The 21,119-nt window shown below is 42.4% G+C and overlaps 1 protein-coding gene across 2 annotated transcripts in view; it reads left to right on the forward strand.

Moving 5' to 3' along the window:
* The window catches only part of MAGI1 (membrane associated guanylate kinase, WW and PDZ domain containing 1), a 701,787-nt gene that overhangs the window by 575,758 nt on the left and 104,910 nt on the right, over positions 1-21,119 (forward strand). For both annotated transcript variants that reach the window (XM_064274271.1, XM_064274270.1), the window contains exon 4: positions 11,908-12,114. In XM_064274271.1, coding sequence (XP_064130341.1) covers positions 11,908-12,114 — 207 coding nt within the window. The remainder of the gene's footprint in view (positions 1-11,907; positions 12,115-21,119) is intronic.

Here is a 21,119-nt window from a genome sequence, read left to right on the forward strand (position 1 = left end):
CCTGGAGAAGGACATCATGCTTGGCACAGTAGAGGGTCAGCAAAAAAGGGAAAGACGCTCAATGAGATGGTTTGATATAGTGGCTGAAACAGCAACAATTGTGAGGATGGCACAGGACCAAGCAGTGTTTTGTTCTGTTGTCCGTAGGGTCTCTATGCGTTGGAACCGACTCAGCCGCATTTGAGAGCAACAAAAAGCATTACCTGCCCTCCTCCCCACAGGTAACCATTGTTAAAGGTTCTAGTGCAAATGTTCAGATAACTTATATATAAATGGTACATACAAATGTATTGTTATTTATTTTACTCTATTCTTGCTGTCTTAGCCTGGGTTCCCTAAAGAAGCAGAACCAGTGAAGTACGTATATGTGTGTATATAGAGGGAGAGAGATTTATCTTAAGGACATGGCTCACACAAGTCCCAAGTCCGTCAGGCATCAGGCTGGAGGCTACTCCTGGTTAATATAGCTGCAGGGGCTAATGAATCTGAGATCAGCTGGTCAGACGGTATGCTGCTGGCCCACAGCCTGCAGAAGTTAGTGAATCCAAGATTGGCAGGTAAGATGGCAGGCTGCTGGCTCACATGCTGCAGAGGCCAACAAATCCCAAGATCAGCAGGCAGTACAGCAGGCTGTTAACTGAACTCTCAAGAACTGGAGGTCAGATGACGACAAGCCAACACAGGATCCGGAGTGAGCAAAAGCCAACAAGCTTTGCCAGAATGCTCCATATGTATTGGATACAATCCACACCCCCAAGGAAACTCCCTTTACAACTGATTGTCTGATCACATCAGATCACAACCCAGAGGTGATTATATTATATCACAAAAGGGGGGACGACTACATCATTGTTGTTGTTAGGTACTGTTGAGTCGATTCCGACGACTGCTAGCCAATGTATGCAGAACAGAAACACTGCCTGGTCCTATGCCATCGTAACCATCATTGTTATGCTTGAGCCCATTGTTGAGGCCACTGTGTCAATCCATCTCGTTGAGGGTCCTCCTCTTTTTCATTGACCCTCTACTTTACCATCATTACATAACTGCCAAACCACTGAGAATCATGGCCCAGCCAAGTTGACACACAGCCTTAACCATCACACTTCCTCTTCTCACTTAAGGTATCTAGGAGACCTTTCCACATCACCCTGTATGGTTCTACCTCATTTTTTATAAATGCTGTACAGTATGCTGGTGTATGAATATACATAGTTTATTTTACTAATTCCCTGTTGATGGACATTTAGGATGTCCCTCACCTACCTTTTCTGGTGGTATTATAAACAGTGGTGTTGTAATAAGCATCTTCATACAAACATCTCAGGATACTGTTACAAGTATATGTATAGGGTAATTTTAAAGCAAGCTCTTCTACGAATACATAGTTCATTTCAACAAGTATCTATAGAGCATTTACTTTGGGTCTGACGTCCTGAGGCATGGGGTGTAGTGTACAGGGCAGAAGACTGAAAGATGTCTCTTTGAAGATGCTTATGCTTTTATTAGTTACTTATTTGTGCTAACACTTATGCAGTCTATATTTTGTGCTGAGAACTCTTCAAAGTACATTACACGCACCAACTCATTTAATCGCCTGTGAGGTGGGTACTCCTTATCCCCATTTTACAGAAGAAGAATATTAGGGCCAAAACTGCCAATTATCTTTCCCAAGTTTATGAGGGGAGCCAGAAAAAGAGTAGGATACAAACCCAGGCTGTCTGGCTCAGGAGCCTACACTCTGCAGCCCCTCAACCTTGTAAAGCATATTAAATTTACACAATTTCAAGGGAAGTGATGAGTATTCTGAAAGGGGAAATTCAGAATGTTCTGAAGCACGTAGCAAGGGTGGTACATCTAACCTAGCATCAGGGGAGGCTTCCTTGAGGAGGTGACATCTGAAATGAAGGTTTCAGAAGATTACATCAGGACAAGTGAGAGACTTGGACCGTGGGTTTCAGTTTAGAAGTCAACACAGGCCATGAGGCTTTAATCTAGAGAGAGTGAAAGTGGTGAACCAACTGGTGGTCAGAAGGATGGTGTGTAGAGAGGGAGGGGCAAAGAACCATGTCCTGTTTCCTGTAGAGCTGCACTGTCCAGTAGGTCCTTAGGTGACGAAGATGGTTTGCACTTGTCTTAGTCATCTAGTGCTGCTGTAACAGAAATGCCACAAGTGGATGGCTTTAACAAAGAGAAGTTTATTTTCTCACATTAAAGTAGGCTAAAAGTCCAAATTCAGGGCATCCGCTCCAGGGAAAGGGTCTCTCTGTTGGCCTTCTCATCAGTGTTTCCCCAGACTAGGAGCTCCTTCAAGCAGGGACCTTGGGTCCAAAGGACGTGCTCTGCTCCCAGCACTACTTTCTTGGTGATATGAGGTCTCGTTGTCTCTCTGCTTGCTTCTCTCTTTTATATCTCAAGAGATTGCCTCAAAACACAATCCAATCTTATAGATTGAGTCCTGCCTCACGAATACAACTGCTGCCCACCCTCCCTCATTAAAATCATAGAGGCAGGATTTACAACATGTAGGAAAATCACATAATACCAGGAAGCATGGCCCAGCCAAATTGACACACATTTTTAGGAGGACATAATAAAATCCATCCATGTGAACAAGAGCAGGGCATCAGGATTGGAGGAAGACTCATTAACAACCTGCGTTATGCAGATGACACAACCTTGCTTGCTGAAAGTGAAGAGGATGTGAAGCACTTACTGGTGCAGATCAAAGACCACAGCCTTCAGTATGGATTGCACCTCAACATAAAGAAAACAAAAATCCTCACAACTAGACCAATGAGCAACATCATGATAAATGGAGAAAAGATTGAAGTTGTCCAGCATTTCATTTTACTTGGATCCACAATCAACAGCCATGGAAGCAGCAGTCAAGAAATCAAACGACCCAATGCATTGGGTAAATCTGCTGCAAAGGAACCCTTCAAAGTGTTGAAGAGCAAAGATGTCACCTTGAAGACTAAGGTCCGCCTGACCCAAGCTATGGTATTTTCAATCGCATCATATGCATGTGAAAGCTGGACAATGAATAAGGAGGATCGAAGAAGAATTGATGCCTCTGAATTGTGATGTTGGTGAAGAATATCGAATATACCATGGACTGCCAGAAGAATGAACACATCTGTCTTAGAAGAAGTATAACCAGAATGCTCCTTAGAAGCAAGGATGGCGAGACTGCGTCTTACATACTTTGAACATGTTGTCAGGAGGGATCAGTCCCTGGGGAAGGACATCGTGCTTGGCAGAGTACAGGGTCAGCGGAAAAGAGGAAGACCCTCAACAAGGTGGATTGACACAGTGGCTGCAACTATGAGCTCAAGCATAACAACGATTGTAAGGATGGCTCAGGACTGGGCAGTGTTTCATTCTGTTGTGCATAGGGTCGCTATGAGTCAGAACCGACTCCATGGCACCTAACGACAACAACAATAAAATCCATGACGGCACTGAGCTACTAACCTAAAGGTTGTTGGTTCAAATTGCCAGTGGAAGAAAGGCCTGACGACTTGCTTCTGTTAAGATTACAGCCTAGAAAACCCTATGAGACATTTCTTCTCTTTCACACATGAGGTTGTCATGAGTCAGAAGAGACTCATGGCAATAGGTTTTTTTTTTTTTTTCCTTTTTGTCCAATAGAGCTTTCTTCAGTGACAGATGTTTGGTGTTTTGAGCTTTCCAGTATGGCGGCCACATGTGGCTTTTGTGACTTAGAAAGTGGATTTTAATAAAATGTAATTAAATTTAAATAGTCATGTAAGGCTGGTGGCTGCCCTATTTTTACAGTGCAGTTCTAAAATAAAGGCTTCTGAATTTAAAGATGAGGACCTGTTTGACTTAGAAAGCTAAGCACATCTTTAAGTGTCAAGCTCTCTTAAAAATGCATAATTTTAAATCCTCGAAAAGAGGATATTACTACTGAGGAGTAATGATCTTCTGTGCACATATTCAGTGACATTGTGATAAGACAGACAAGTGTACTGAGCCGATAAAATTTTAAGACCCACTAATGCTTAGAATTTTCTTTCAGCCCCTATATTTGTTAGGAAAGTAGAAGTGCAGGATTGTAGGATTTTAGAGCTGGAAATGCAGTGGAGCTCATTTCTTTAGATGATGGAACTGTTCCAGAGAGAGGCTGGTCTGATATGCTACAAGGAGTGAGGAACAGAGCCTGGTAAGATGCCTCTTACCCACAGCCAGTCAACTTAATTGCTGTCAATAAGTTGTACACCTATAAAAAGTCGAATTGCAAAGTTGTGTGATAGATATTGTCCTGGATTGAATTGTGTCCCCCCAAAATATCTGTCAACCTGGCTAGTCCATGACTCCCAGTGTTGTATGGTTGTCCATCATTTTGTCATCTGATGTGATATACTGTGTTGTAAATCCTGACTCTATGATATTAATGAGGTGGGGTTAGAGGCAGTTATGTTAATGAGGCAAGACTCAATCTGCAAGATTAGGTTGTGTTTTAAGTCAATCTCTTTTGAGATTAAAAGAAGTGAGCAGAGGGACACAGGGACCTCATACCACCAAGAAACAAGAGCCAAGAGAATATCATATTCTTTGGACCTGGGGTCCCTGTACTGAGAAACTCCTAGACCACGGGAAGATAGATGACAAGAACCTTCTCCAAGAACCAACAGAGAGAGAAAGACTTGCCCTGGAGCAAGCTTGGACTTCTAGCCTCCTAGACTGTAAGAAAATAAATTCCTCTTTGTTAAAGCCATCTACTTGTAGTATTTCTGTTATAGCAGTACTAGATAACTAAGACAGATATATTTATTAAAATGACAAAAAAAATGAGTAGCTGCTGAGGTTGCTTATACACAACCAAATACCTCATGGGATTTGGTTCCTTGGTTTGGAGGTTCAGGGTCAGGGTTCCATGGAATATCCCAGTTAATTGGCCTAATGATGTGTTTAGTGCTTCTGTTCTACCTCCTAGTTTGTTGCACAGTGCATGGGGTTGTAAAAGCATGCAAACTTAAAAGCTGGTGGTGTAAATGGTTAACATGCTCAGCTGCTAACTGAAAGGTCAGAGATTTGAGTCTACCTAGAGGCACCTCAGAAGAAAGGCCTGGTGATCTACTTCTGAATAATCAGCCACTGAAAACCCTGTGGAGCACAGTTCTTCTCTGACACACACGGGGTCACCATGAATCAGAATATTTCAGCTGCAGCTAACAACAACAAATTGACTATTGTGAGAAGGTAAAAGAGGCAGATGATGATAATCCTCTTTGGGTAACTCCTGGTGTTTGCCTTACATAATCAAATAGATGCTCGTACCTTTTGCTAAGACAAGAAACAATGGAACAGGACCAGTAAGACCAGGTTTTGAAGGGGGACAGGGGCTTCATCCTGATATTTCCCACCCCCTCAGGTTTGATGCTTACAGTTTTGTATACTCCTTCCTGGCTATTTAAGGAGCCTGACTTTCTCCTTCACGATGTGTAGAAGTTGTTAGCAGAGCTTGTAACTGATCACAGCTTGGCCATTTGAACCAACTCCTCATCTTGTCACTGGACAGAATCAACATCATTGCAAGCAAGACTAAGAAGACAAGAATAAGGCATCTTTCCTCCTTGACCCCATTTCCTAACAGTGGTACTGAGCTAATTTATCTGATATGATGCTTGAAATAAATCAGCTGAACCATCTACCTCCCTTTTTTGTTTTTTTCTATTGACATTTTCACCCAGCAGGATAGGTTGCTGCCTCAGCCAGCCCTTGGGACTTCTCTAGGAGAGAGTTTACAAGCCATGAGCTATCCAGTGGGGCTGGTTTCAGACATGCCTGTTTTACAGATGCCTCTGGGTAGAAGAGGCTGATTATGTACTCTGAGCATGAGAAGGTTTCCCCCAGCATGGAAGTGCAGTGCAGTGGAGTTATGGGCTGCATATTTCTGTGTGTTAATTAGGAAGGAGAATATCAGCATTCAGTGTTATTGTTTTGCTTCCTAGAAGGTCTGCAGAAAAGCAGCTGCCAAGGGTATACTTTTGGGGGACACAGAGATAAAGCAGAGAGTTCTTGTTTGTCACTGAGGAAAATGAGACCCTGGAAGCCTTCCGTTGTGATAAGCCCTGTTGGCAAAACCTGCCACAGAACATTCTCTACTTACGAAGATAAGGAGGTTGGGCAGAGGGAAATTTTGCTTAATTCCCACCCAGGGATCCCTGAAGATTCCTGGAGTTAAGAGCATAGATATTGGAGACATGCAAATCTCTTTCAACCCAATGATCACTTATTGTATGAGTCTGTATTTCTTTATCTGAAAATGAGACTATTGATGTATTTTTCCATGGGATTGTTATAAAGATTAAAGTAAGTGAATGTATGAGTCTTGACACATTGTAGGTACACAATAAAGGTAGCTTTTTGTTGATGTTGTTCTTTGAACATGTATTCTGATAATGATATACTCTTTTGCATTTTAGAGCTACTATCTGCCCACAACATCGGGCATGATTTGAGAATGTTAGCATTTATTATATGTTATCATTGTGCCAAGCACAGTGGTCACTCTATTTTATATACATTATCTAATTTAATCTTCACAAATACCCTCTTAAGTGCGTACTGTTATTATCTTCACTTTTTCCCGTGGGAACTGAGGTTGGAGAGAAAGGTTCACTTACCTTGCTTACAGTCACATAATTATTAACTGGCGTTGCCCTTTTTGGTCTTATATTCTAAGCCAAATGGCGCTGTCAAGGGCAAACATCTGATTATAGGGCCCTGGCTTATTGTCCTTGTCTGCATACAAATCATATTCTTGGAGGCTAGAGCAGGTAAGAAAAGGAAGGGTGAAAAGAAAGTGATGGAGCTTTATGAACGACACCAACTAATGAGTATTCTGGCTGTACTTCCTCTAAGACAGATTTGTTTGTGCTTTTGGCAGTCCATGGTATATTCAATATCCTTTGCCAACATCACAATTCAAAGGTGTCAGTTCTTCTTCAGTCTTCCTTATTCATTGTCCAGCTTTCACACACATACGATGCGACTGAAAATACCATGGCTTGAGGCAGGCACACCTTAGTCTTCAAAGTGACATCCTTGCTTTTTAACACTTTAGAGAGGTCTTTTGTAGCAGATTTGCCCAATGCAATGTGTCATTTGGTTTCTTAACTGCTACTTCCATGGGCGTTGATTATGGATCCAAGTAAAATGAAATCTTGACAATTTCAGTCATTTCTCCGTTTATAATGATGTTGCTTCTTGGTCCAGTTGTGAGAATTTCTGTTTACTTTATATTGAGGTATAATCCATATTGACGGCTATCGTCTTTGACCTTCATCAGCAAGTGCTTCAAGTCCCCTTCAATTTCAGCAAGCAAGGTTGTATCATCTGCATATCACAGGCTGTTAATAAGTCGTCCTCCAATCCTGATGCCACATTCTCCTTCATACAGTCCAGCTTCTTGGATTATTTGCTCAGCATAGAGAGTAAATAAGTGTGGTGAAAGGATACAACCCTGACTCAAACCTTTTCTGATTTTAAACTCTCCACTATCCCATTGTTCTGTTCAAATGACTGCCTCTTGATCTATGTACAGGTTCCTCATGAGCACTATGAAGTGTTCTGGAATTCCTGTTCTTCAAAATGTTATCCATAATTTGTTATGATCCACACAGTTGAATGCCTTTGCGTAGTTAATAAAACACAGGTAAACATTTTTCTGGTTATGGTCCTCAGATATTTTATAAAGCTCTAAAAATTGATTCGCAGTCCCCATTAATTTTTAAATGTGTGCCAGAAAATATTTTCTTTGGCTTGGTAGTGGCCAAAGATTATGCCTGTTAATTAAAGCCAGCAGTGATTTCCTCTGACGTCTTCCTCTGCCCTCCCCTTCGCTCCCTAGCCATCATTCCTGTTGAGTTTTATTGTAGGGCCAGTTCTGAAAATAGCAGCAGAGACACACACATTACCACTTGGGAGAGAGCCCAGCCACCTCAGGGAACGTGGAGCCTGTGGAGCAGGCAGGCTTGTGTCTCATAGAAACTGCCGTCCTCCAAGTGATAACCCAAATTAATTTTCAGTCATTTATAATTCTTCAAATGATTTTTATTTAATACCATTGAGTGATACAGAGACCCTTCACGTCGAGTCTGGAGTGCACAGTGCATACTCTCTCTAAAGGCTGTGTTTCCGCCGTGGCTAGACTTCGCTTGTTTGTGACTGTAGTCGAACCTGTCGATCAGGTGGGCGCAGCACTCTGCAGAGGTAACCAGTTGCCATCGAATTGACTCTGACTCATGGCAACCCCATGAGTGTCAGAGTAGAACCGTGCTCTCTAGGGTTTTCAATGGCTGGTTTTTTGGAAGTAGATCACCAGGCCTTTCTTCCAAGGCACCTCTGGGTGGACTCAGACCTCCTACCTTTTGTTTACCAGCCAAGGACTTTAACTGTTTGCACCACCCAGGGACTCCATTCAGACAGTTAGGAGCCATGAGTTCAAATGCGTGTGGGCCATGCGGGTTGCCTAAGAAGGTGAAACAGGCTGGGTGGAGGCGGTGGGTTGACTGGCAAACAGGAGTGCGTGAGGTTGGCAGTTTGAACCCACCCCAGCGGCTCATGGTGATCTGCTTCCATAAAGATTACAGCCAAAAAACCCTGTGGGGCAGTTCTGTCTGTAACACATGAGGTTGCTATGAGTTGGGGGCCAACCAACAGAAGCTACCAGCTATGTAGTAGGTACTTCAGACACATATCTCACTACTGTTCCCAACAAGGTGGTATCAGCCTCATTCTAAAGATTAGAAACATACCACATCAACATTAAGTAACATTTCCTAAGCCTCACTGTAGTGCCAGACTTTAGTGAGGGCTAAAGGCTTTAAAGGAGCCCTGGTGGTGCAGTTGTTAAGGCTCTCAGCGACTAACCGAAAGGTCAGCAGTTCAAATCCACCAGCCACTCCTTGGAAACCCTATGGGGCAGTTCTACTCCGTGCTGTAGGGTCACTGTGAGTCAGAATCGAGTTGACGGCAATGGGTTTGATTTTTTTTTTTTTTTTGGCTTTCAAAAAAGTTGCATTATTTAAACTTTATGATAATACAGTACTGTGAATTTATAATATATTATTGTCTCTCTTTGCTCCTCTGCTTGTATAATGAAATGAGTATTTTATGTAATTGTGTACAGAGATTAGACAGTGTGGTGGGATCCCTTGAGAAGAAATAGCGTATACAGAATTTATTATTCTTTGCAAGTTCTGCTTTATTTAGCGTAGATTTACAAACCTGCTTAAGATTTGTTGACAGGCTTAGGCTCATTTCTTTTGCTCCTGGCCTTACTCTAACAGACCAAATCGTGAATGGATCAATTACATCATAAGGTTGGCATTTGTTCATTTGTTTCTATGTAGTCACTGAATATTGTTGGTTATGAGCTGTTTTCGAGCTGTGATCATTCATGAACTATTTTCATGATTTTGTTCAGATCTGAATATAATGTCATTATTTAATGTTTTCTTTAAAATAGCTCCCTTTTTACTAAAGTTTTCAGAAGAAAACTCTGATCGCTACTTTCGCTATTATTTATTCAGTTGATTGATTTCTTATTGATATAAAGCTTCCTTTTTAAAATAAGTCAATTTTTTAAAGTATTACTTTGTAATTTAATTTTTAAAAGGAAATTTATTGTTACCATAATTTACTAAATGGATTTTTCTAGTGCACATTAAAAATATACACATCATATCTACTAAAACAAAAAATTAAAATGCAAATATCCATCCATGTACCATCCACACTCACCTTGCACGCTGTAGTGAGACCGGAACCAAACTTGGAGAAAAAGTGGCTGCAAGCGAAGAGCAGGCAGTCCTAAAATAGTGAGCCATAAGGGGTGCCACCACTGACACAGAATTTTCCGTCAAAACTCGACAAATGATCCCACTGCTTGGAACATAGCGTAGAGAACTAAGAGCCTTTACACAAACAGATATATGCACACCCATGTTTACTGCAGCACTGTTTACAACAGCAAAAAGGTGGAAGCAACCAAGGTGCCCCTCAACGGATGAATGGATAAATAAGTTATGGTATATTCACACAATGGAATACTACGCATCGATAAAGAACAGTGAGGAATCTGTGAAACATTTCATAACATGGAGGAACCTGGAAGGCATTATGCTGAGTGAAATTAGTCAGTTGCAAAAGGATAAATATTATATAAGACCACTATTATAAGAACTTGAGAAACAGTTTAAACTGAGAAGAAAACATTCTTTTGTGGTTACGAGGCGGGGAGGGGAGGGATGGTGGGAGAGGGTATTCACTAATTAGATAGTAGATGAGAACTACTTTAGGTGAAGGGAAAGACAGCACACAATACAAGGGAGGTCAACACAATTGGACTAAACCAAAAGCAAAGAAGTTTCCTGAATAAACTGAATGCTCCGAAGGCCAGCATAGCAGGGGCAGGGGTCTGGGGACCATGGTTTCAGGGGACATCTAAGTCAACTGGCATAAAAAAATCTATTAAGAAAACATTCTGCATCCCACTTTGAAGAGTGGCATCTGGGGTCTTAAACGCTCGCAAGCAGCCATCTAAGATGCATGAATTGGTCTCAACCCACCTGGATCAAAGGAGAATGAAGAACACCAAGGACACAGGTAATTACAAGCCCAAGAGACAGAAAGGGCCACATAAACCAGAGGCTACATTATCCTGAGACCAGAAGAACTAGATGGTGCCCTGCTACAACCGATGACTGCCCTGACAGGAAACACAACAGAGAACCCCTGAGGGAGCAGGAGAGCAGGGGGATGCAGACCCCAAATTCTTGTAAAAAGACCAGACTTAATGGTCTGACTGAGACTAGAAGGACCCTGGTGGCCATGGCCCCCAGACCTTCTGTTGGCCCAGGACAGGAACCATTCCCAAAGCCAGCTCTTCAGACATGGATTGGACCGGACAGTGGGTTGGAGAGGGATGCTGGTGAGGAGTGAGCTTCTTGGATCTGCTGGACACTTGAGACTATGTTGGTATCTCCTGCCTGGAGGGGAGATGAGAGGGTGGAGGGAGTTAGAAGCTGACGAAATGGACATGAAAAGAGAGAGTGGAGGGAGAGAGCAGGCTGTCTCATTAGGGGGAGAGGAATTGGGAGTGCAATTAGGGGGAGAGGAATTGGGAGTGCATAGCAAGGTGTGTATGGTTTTTTGTGTGAGAGACTGACTTGATTTGTAAACTTTCACTTAAAGTACAATAAAAATTATTGAAATAAATAAATAAAGGTAACATAGATCTTAAAAAAAAAAAAAAAAACTTGACAAAGGTTTGTGGTCACCCCTGCTCACCCTGGGAGCCAAGCCTGCCATCCAGTTGAAGTGGTGCCACGTGGTGTTCTCTGTCCTCCTTCTTTAGTACTGCCCTGGCTCCCTCTTGAAGACCCCTTATTGAGGGAAGGTGACCTCAATGTTTTAGTCCTTCCCTCTTGAAGACCCCTTATTGAGGGAAGGTGACCTCAATGTTTTAGTCCTGTAAAGGTGCTGGCAGTCATGAATTTATTTTCTGTGGGCTCTCTCTGAATCAGATTCAGCATTATGCCAGTACGTATATGTAAAAATGTGACCGACTGAAATTCAAATGTAATGAGGATGAAATGTTGCTATTTAGCACTGACCCTTTGTTTTTTTTGGCCCTGGTAGTAGGCCTTGCAGCAAAACAATACAGCTTTCCCTCTGCCTCTGAATTCACTGTCTAGCTGGGTAAGAAAGACATGTTTTCTAATGCATTCCAGAAATGGAATACAGTTTGTTCTGGTTTTCTAGTTTTTTTTTTTTTAATGTGCTAAGAGATCTGGTTTTGAAGTCTTGAAAAAAAAAAAGCACTTTTTTTTTTTTTTTTGAAACATGCGAATGTGTCTCCCCATCACCTAGGAAACTATTATGGGACACCCAGACCTCCTAGCCAGCCAGTCAGTGGGAAAGTGACCAGGACGGATGCCTCGCAAAGCCTTCAGTCTGGCTCCAAGCAGTCAGCCCCGAAACGAACCAAGTCTTACAATGACATGCACAATGCTGGCGTAGTCCCTGTGGAGAACGAGGAGGAGGATGACGCTCCTGAAATGAACAGTAGCTTTACAGGTAAAGGGCAGACCACGTCCTCTCAGCAGACCTGGGGACAGCAGGTGTGGGGGGGGGGGCGGGGGAGGTGAGCCTTGATAAAGAGGTAGGATGAGATGGCTGCTGTTCTCAAGAGAATTCTGTCAGTTCACCAAAACTAGTACTCTGACCACACAATGCTTGGGGTCAAGGTGGTCCTTTCCCTGGCTGATTTTTCTTGCTTCTTCGCAACCGTGTTTTAACTTCATCCAAATATCTTAAAGAGAGTGGGAGGGGGAGTGTGTTTGCAGAAGGGCGTCAAAAATAATCAGCATCATTTATTTCTCTCCAAAATGGGATTTTATAGGTAGGTAGGTAGATACGGGTATAGATATATAGATACATTTTGTTCATTTTTTTTTTTTTTTTGGCCTTGAAACAGCTCCGTGATTATGACTGATTTCTTACAAAGAGAATCATTATAATTTAACAACTTAATGTCAGTTGATACCATGTGGGTAGTTAGCAGCATCTTTTTATCTCATACCTTGTAATTGGAGATGCAGTGGAAATATGTCATGTGTTCAGTTAACTTATGTACACTTCACTGTGTGTCCTAAAGTGGGAAGAAATGGGAAAGTAACAAATACTGTGATACTGTCTCTTAAGAGGTATTCTGTATTATATATAGTATATGTTACTGAGTGTGCTATCTATCTACCCAAACATACTCACTTTATGAAGGGATCCTCAAGGATGAGGCCTCTGGGTAATGCCACACAAACCATGTGTCATACACCTCCAGGGGCACCATTCACAGGGGCTGTAGGGTATGTTCCCTGGTTAGGGCCATGAAGGTCTGCTGTTCGAGAATGCTTTTCGCTGTATGAGCACCTGACCTTATGTAGTCACTCAAAATGTAACAACTGCATAAGATATGAACAACCCTAGTCTGTAATGTGGTGAGTTAGAAAAACATCTTGCTTCTTCTGTTATTCCTATGGTTAAACATGTCCTCCCAAGTTACCAAGTTACAGCTATGGCCATTCTCAGCATATGAGATCTACTCTGTTCTCCTGGCCTTCTCTCACATCAGCACACTTCAATCTGGACTTCATTAGCCTGGGCCCCAGTAAGTGGGAGATTAGTGGACTCAGTATTTTCCCCCTGTGCTAAGCTCATTGCTGTCGATTCCAACTCACAGAGACCGTATAGGGCAAAGTAGAACTGTACTGTAGGACAGAGTAGGACCCTATGGAGGGTTCCCAAGGCTGTAATCTTTACAGAAGCAGATGCCACGTCTTTCTCCTGCGGAGAGGCTGGTGGGTTCAAACTGCCAACCTTTCGGTTAGCAGCCGAGTCCTTTAACCACTGTGCCATCAGGGCTCCTTCCTGCTGTGCTATGAAGTCAAATAAAATAACTAGGAAAAGGCTTGTATTGTTTGGATGCCACCCATGGCTTTTATGGACCTGTTAGAGGTTTTCTTTCTTTTGTTAACCCAGAAACCCAAAATTCTTGAAGATGACAATAAAAATTTCTTTTGATAACTTTATTGGCATAGAAGTAACCCCAAACCTTCTGCAAAAAGCACAAGGTAAGCGAGGAGAAGATCTGATTTGTTCTTCTGGCTGGTTGTTGGTAGCTGTCTTGATACCTAACCTCACTCATCTGTAAAGTGACTGGCCAGGGTGGGTTTGTTTCTGAGTTCCCTCTCCCACCTCTAGGAATTTGATTCCATAAAAAATTTCCTTTTTTTAGTTAGGCCAGTAGCTGACCTGTAATTGCAATATCTGAAAGAAATTCTCCATTATTTTTCATATTATTTAGAAAAATCAGCTGATTTTATTCACTTAGGAATATTTCATTCATGTCATCCTCGGTGAAATGAATGCTGATTAAGAAAAAATGTGCACCATTTCTTTTAAAAAATAGGTAATTCTTTACTGTTTAGACTTTTCAATAAATAAGGATAGCAGATTATAATGTGGCCCAAAACATAGATGTGGGCACAGAAACAGAAGGCCTTGGGGGCAGCATGTGGTGGAAGAGTTCTGCCAAGCCAACTGGATGGTCCCCAAGAAGCACATGTACCTTATCTGTTCTTCTGTATTAAGTAGATTTCTTGTTGGAAAGCAAGAACAGAGTAGAGGCTGTTGACTGTTACTTGATGCCGTTCCTGTTTCTAACTGCTATAAATCTCTGTCTCTACAAGCCATGCCTCAGAAGACCTGAAGTTCCCACTTTAGATCCTGGCATCAAGGAAACACTTACGGGTCCAGCCACTATTGCTAAAATCAGTCTGATCAACAGTATCTGCAGAAAACAGAAAGCCAGGTGGTACCTGATGTTCTTCTTCAGGCTCCTATCGTACCACCTAGAAAGCTGATAGGATGCACTGAGAGAGGACTGTCCTTGAGATCTACGTGTGATGGGACATCCTTAGTATGTAAGGAGTATGCCAACTAAACGCCCCCTCACTTTTTTCACTTACAAAACTGCAGCTGTAACACCTGACAACCTGCCATACTCTAACCCATCCTGACTTTTTCAGATGATTGACCCAGGTGGGCTCTGATATGTGTGTGAAACTGGCTGTGTCAAAGAAAACATTTTGTACTCTGAATCACTTTAAGTACAGATCCACCAGGCACGTTGAGCACCGAGTGTCTTAATGAGGTCTTGGTCCCTAATGGGACCATTTATGATAAAGGCATGAGCATCCAAATGTAGAAATAGTATGAAGCCACTGAAAATATTTAATGGAATTTTTTTAATGACATGCTGTTGCTACTGTCTTAGCTGCCTTTTGATGGGGTCCTTTGAAGGAGGTGCCTAAGTAACATTGGGAAAGCCTGCAGACCAGGGAGAAGGGGGCTAATGGCCAGCAACATCCTGGGGAGGTGGCCCATACGTCCTTCCTCCAGCTGATGATTGAGGCAGACTATGCAATGAGCAGCCACCCCAGATACTCACCATAGGACTGACTGTTGGACATAAAACACGGTCTTCTACAAATTGCACCCAAATTTGGACCTCAGGGGAGCCCTTGAAAAAGAACACTCACAGTACAGTTACCTAAACGCTTTTGTAAAAACATCTTGTTTATTATAGACAACTTGGTTAATACATAACAAACTCCCACCCCTGAAAAGTAGCCATTTTACCCATTACTGCCTCCAAGAGATACCAAAATGTTATTTAATTGGGTTTTAAGTCTTCTTTTCCAGCAGCCCCCTATTGTTGAGCATTGGTTTGCAGATATCTTTGCGTTGGTAGACAGTGACAAAGCATTACTTTGGAATGTCAAGAGATGATAATTATTATAAGAGCTGATGTTTCTCACGTGCTGACTATGTGGCAGGCACTTTGCTAAGGGTGGTCCAATATCACAAAGCCAGTGATTCAAAACTGTAATTTCAACCCAGAAAGTCTGACTCCAGAACCTGTGTGTTCATCTGCTATGCTGTTTGTATTTTAAGTCAAGTTCTTCAGTTCTATGAAACCTCAAAGATTTTAACTGGCTCTGTACCGGTGAGGGACGCACATGAATCTGTAAGCATGTGTAAGTTAAAATAAGCTTTGGAATTTTTTTTTTTTTTTTTTTTTTTGTCATGAGCTTATGTTCTTAAGGTCACCACCAAAAGTTCCCAAGAAACTAGATGGTCCCCGACTATAACCGATGACTGCCCTGACAGGGAACACAGCAGAGAACCCCAAAGGGAGCAGGAGAGCAGTGGGATGCAGACCTCAAATTCTGGTAAAAAGACCAGACTTAATGGTCTGACTGAGACTAGAAGGACCCAGGAGATCATGGTCCCCAGACCTTCTATTAGGCCAAGACACTAACCATTCCCAAAGCCGACTCTTCAGACAGGGATTGGACTGGACTATAAGATAGAAAATGATACTGGTGAGGAGTGAGCTTCTTGGATCAAGTAGACACATGAGACTATGTGGTCAGCTCCTGTCTGGAGGGGAGATGAGAGGGAAGAGGGAGCCAGAAGCTGGCTGAATGGACATGGAGAATACAGGGTGGAGAGAAGGAGTGTGCTGTTTCATTAGGGGGGAGAGCACCTAGGAGTATATAGCAAGGTGTATATAAATTTTTGTATGAGAGACTGACTTGATTTGTAAACTTTCATTTAAAGCACAATAAAAATTAAAAAAAAAAAAAAAATGCCCAAGAGTGTGTGTAAACGCTTGGAAGCTTCTGGTTTACTGTGAATAGACTTGTTCATGTTTATCTACTGTTCACAGTGTATTTGGTAAATCTTCTGGAAATCTTGAAAGATAAGCAAGGTAGATATTACCTTCTCCATTTTGCAGATGACCACACTGAGGGACGGGGAGGTTAAAAGAGCACAGTGCAGTCCAGCATTAGACATGGCAGAACCAGGCTTTCCGTCCGCCTGTCCAGTCTGCCTGCTGGGATTCCATACCACCTGTCTTCCTTGGATTCGCTGGCAGCCTTTAGTAAGAAGGGGACAGCAGTGCTCCCAAGTGTTTAGTAAATTAAATGCAAAAGTTACTGACATTGAGAGCATATGTCGGAGCCAAAGCCGGGACTGTGGCTGTGAGTTCTTGAGGCTGCCCCGTGTCTACATCGGCCTTTCCTTTTCAGACTTTCTGTTTCCCTTCATAGAGTGGGATTGACTAAGGTTCTCTTGACTGGAAAGAAAACATGGAAGGCACTTAAAATAAAAACAAGTATTTGGATAATTTAAAATGAGGCCCAGTTGCTGGAGGGATTTTTTTCTCCAGGAAATTAAAACTACTCTGAAACCTTCCCACTGAGCTCATCTGCCTTTAACATAGTCAAGCTTTCAGTACACTGATTTTTTTTTAAAATCATGAATTGTATACACTAAAAGTTAAACTGAGGCTGTCTCTCATTTCGTTTGTAGTGGCCCACCATTACCACTACACTTTTTCTTTACACCCAGCTTCTATTAAAATGGTTTACTAAAATTTTAAAACAAAACTATTGCATGTCTACTGTTGCCCTGGCCCTTTGCTGGCTCTTAGGGATCATATAAAGACAATTGCTGACCTTGGGCAGTTGTATTCCAGGACCAGATACTGGTATTGAGCACCTACCAGGCACTTTTCTAAACGCTTTGCGTGTACTATCTCACGTAGTTTTCATGGCGTTGTACCCATCGTACAGATGAGGAAACTGATGCTCAGAATGGTAATGTCCCTTCCAAAGTCGCACAGTTAGAAAGAGACAAAACTATGATTTAATCTGATGTCTGATGTCAAAAATTATTCTTTTTCTGCTCATTTGAAACAAATTGGCATCCTGGGAACTGGATCTGGCCTGTAGACAAATATTAACAGTATTGATTTTGATGATGGTAATGATGAGGATTAACACTTAAATCGTGCTTCCTGTGGCTAGATACTGTTCGGAGTGCTTTGCGTAAAGTAACCCATTTAATCTTCCCCACAGTCCTATGAGGTCAGTGCTGTTACTGCTCCCACTTTACAGATGAGGAAAATAAGATGCACAGAGGCTACCTAAGTTGCCTCAGTTAGTAAATGGTAAAGCCAAGATTCCAAATCAGGCTGTCTGGCTCCAGAGTCATTGCTTTCTGTAACCCCTACATTTGGCTTATTGCTTGTGCCTCACTGCATTCTTTTTTAAAGGAATTAAAATCAGAAACTTGGAAGGTTTTTGCATAAAAATACCGATTCCCACCCACTCTTGAAAAATTGGAGATCTGGCAACCCTGAGTCCCCTTTTCTCCAGGACGCTCATTGTCTGGCTCTGACCCTGCTACCTTCAGACTGGGTGCCGCCCTTCAGGGCTCCCTCTACACACACCTCACTTGTGTCTCTGGCCTGGTGTTGGTGGACTTAGGAGTTTTTACTCTGAGGCAGTACCACAGAGGCCTTTTGGCTGCCAGACAGCACCCCTCCTTAAAAGCCAAAGGCTCTAGTGATTCTGGCACATAGCAGAGACAAGCCCAGAGGAGAGTAAACCCGAACAGAAACTAGGACATTTTAACATAGTTTCCCACCTCATTTTTTTCTTTGAGTTTTTCTGAGAACTGCTTATGTGTTCATCCTCAAAGTGTGGTTCTTGTACCACTTGAATCTCCATCACCTGTTGCTTTAAAAATGTATAATTTGTAACTATACCACAAATCTAATTTCTGGAGCAAACCATCTCTGGAGTAGGAAGCGAAAATTTAACAACCTCTTCTGGCGATTCTTAGATATGCTTCAGTGTAAAAAGTTGTAGCTTCCAAAGATATGCCAACAACCAGTACCTGTTGACTCCCAGAGAATTAGGGTCAATCTGTTAATTATTGCCCACTTTTGATTTATTTTATTATTGGTTAGTAATTTCAAAATGTTTCTCTCCTTCGTGTTGGCCTAATTTCCTTTTGTTTCCTTCAGACTTACAGCTGTTTTATTAATCAGGATGCCTGGATACTAGTTCTAAAACCAACTCAAATTGATTAAGCAAATTTGGGAGATCAGGCAACTGAAGAAGCCAGAGGCTCAATCTGATTGGGCAACTTTCACCCTCTTTAGTCTCTGCTTTCCTTTGTGTGGGCCTAATTCTCAGACAGGTCTTGTCAAGCTGTGTCACCATGGCCACAAGCACCTATAGCATGAGAACTTGTCAACTTAGGAACCCCAGCATTAAGGAGTCATCTCTTGCTTGATATCGTTGTTGTTAGTTGTTAGGTGCTGTCAATTCGGTTCCGACTCATAGGGACCCTACAGGACAGAGTAGAACAGCCTCATAGGGTTTCCAAGGAATGGCTGGTGGATTTGAACTGCCGACCTTTTGGTTAGGAGCCAAGCTCTTAACCGCTACGCCAACAGGGCTCCTCTTGCTTGATAGTTCCAGCAAAACTTCCAGGACTGACATTGATTTATTTGCATCAGTCATGTGCCCATTCCTGAATGAATCTCAAAGGCAAGAGTGATAGAGTATTCCCAAGTGTGACATGGGCCCATCCAGTAGGCAGGAGTGGGTTTGAGTCAGTCCGCTTCTGGACCACATGGACCTGGAAGGACATCTGAGTTGGTGGTACCAGAAGTAGAGGGAAAGAGCTCAGGGCAGGAGAGACCACGGAGAACCTCCTCAGAGGTAGTGGGTTTGGGTGGAGGTGGTTTTCTGGTCGGCTCAGCACGCCCTCCAGGAACTTCTGGAATACCTTCAGTCTTCTGTGTGTCACTGGGAGCTACTTATCAGAGAAAGGTTTGAAAATGACCTTTTATTATTCTTCAGTTTGCTTTCAGTAAATAAGAAATGTCTTCAGGAGAATTACTTAGGGAGACAGGAAGTAACTACATCCCCTAATTATTATGTTTTAAAGCCCCATGGAGATTGACATTTAATATCATCGGCCTCTACAAAAATTCAGCCGAATGTCAACAGTGCCATTTGTGCATACTTTGATGACGTCACCGCTTGATGTTTCTAGTTAATAAGAAGGCAAACAGACTCAGGTACTTAGAGCCCTCTCTTAAAATCCAAGCCAAGTCAGTTTGCCCACACGGTACTGTTCTGGGGTTACTGTCTTGGTTTTCACAGGAACATTCTCTTCACTTTTCCAGAAGAGGCTTGAATCTGACTCACTGGGGTAGCTGTCTCCATATTCTAAACTTATGTACACTCTGCAGCACAAATTGTAAGCCTTTGATCTTTGTCAGTGTCTACTACTGAAAATATTTTAAATAATATATGCAAAAATGGAAAATAATGCCACTTTGTGTTTTCATCATGGACTTTTTTCTTACCCCCAGAAGGCTTCTCAGTCATAAAACAAAACAAAGCCTACAGAATGAGAGTCCCACTCAGGTGTGTGTTTTGATGGTCTTCTTAATTAAAGACTTTAGGGCTTGAGTCATGAAATCGTTTCTTCTTTGACATTTCCAAGAGTGTGAATAATGCATTTTTTTTCTTTTTTTTTATTAACTTTTATTAAGCTTCAAGTGAACGTTTACAAATCCAATCAGTCTGTCACATATAAGTTTACATACATCTTTCTCCGTACTCCCACTTGCTCTCCCCCTATTGAGTCAGCCCTTTCAGTCTCTCCTTTCGTGACAATTTTGCCAGCTTCCCTCTCTCTCTATCCTCCCATCCCCCCTCCAGACAAGAGATGCCAACACAATCTCAAGTGTCCACCTGATATAATTAGCTCACTCTTCATCAGCATCTCTCTCCCACCCACTGACCAGTCCCTTTCATGTCTGATGAGTTGTCTTCAGGGATGGTTCCTGTCCTGTGCCAACAGAAGGTCTGGGGACCATGGCCGCCGGGATTCCTCTAGTCTCAGTCAGACCATTAAGTATGGTCTTTTTATGAGAATTTGGGGTCTGCATCCCACTGATCTCCTGCTCCCTCAGGAGTTCTCTGTTGTGCTCCCTGTCAGGGCAGTCATCGGTTGTGGCCGGGCACCAACTAGTTCTTCTGGTCTCAGGATGATGTAGGTCTCTGGTTCAAGTGGCCCTTTCTGTCTCTTGGGTTCTTAGTTGTCGGGTGACCTTGGTGTTCTTCATTTTCCTTTGCTCCAGGTGGGTTGAGACCAACTGATGCATCTTAGATTGAATAATGCATTTTTGAGTGTGTTTCTCTCCTCATTCTTCTTATGTAAAATAAATTGGATCAGTTATTTTAAGGCTTTCTATCAAAGGAACATCCATCTAAATGAAACAGAAGTCATAGTCAATGGCTGGCAATTAAGAAAGGATGAGGACTTTTAAGAATTATAGGTACAGTGGTGTACTTCACCAGGGAGTCCTGGTGGCATGGTGGTCAAGCACTCAGCTGCTAACCAAAAGGTTGGTGGTTCAAACCCACCCATCGACTCTGAGGGAGGAAAGACGTGGTGATCTGCTCCCATAAAGATTACAGCCTGAGAAACCCTATGGGGCACTGTTACTCTGTCACCAGGGGTCGCCATTAGTCGAAATCGACTCTGTGGCACCTAGCAACAACAACAGTGTACTTCACCAAGTTTGGAGTGTGATCAATGAATAACTTTTTTCCCCCTTTCTCTTCCTCTCCCGCATGTGACTG

The sequence above is a fragment of the Loxodonta africana genome, chromosome 22, assembly GCF_030014295.1.
Source record: "Loxodonta africana isolate mLoxAfr1 chromosome 22, mLoxAfr1.hap2, whole genome shotgun sequence".
Lineage (NCBI taxonomy): Eukaryota > Metazoa > Chordata > Mammalia > Proboscidea > Elephantidae > Loxodonta > Loxodonta africana.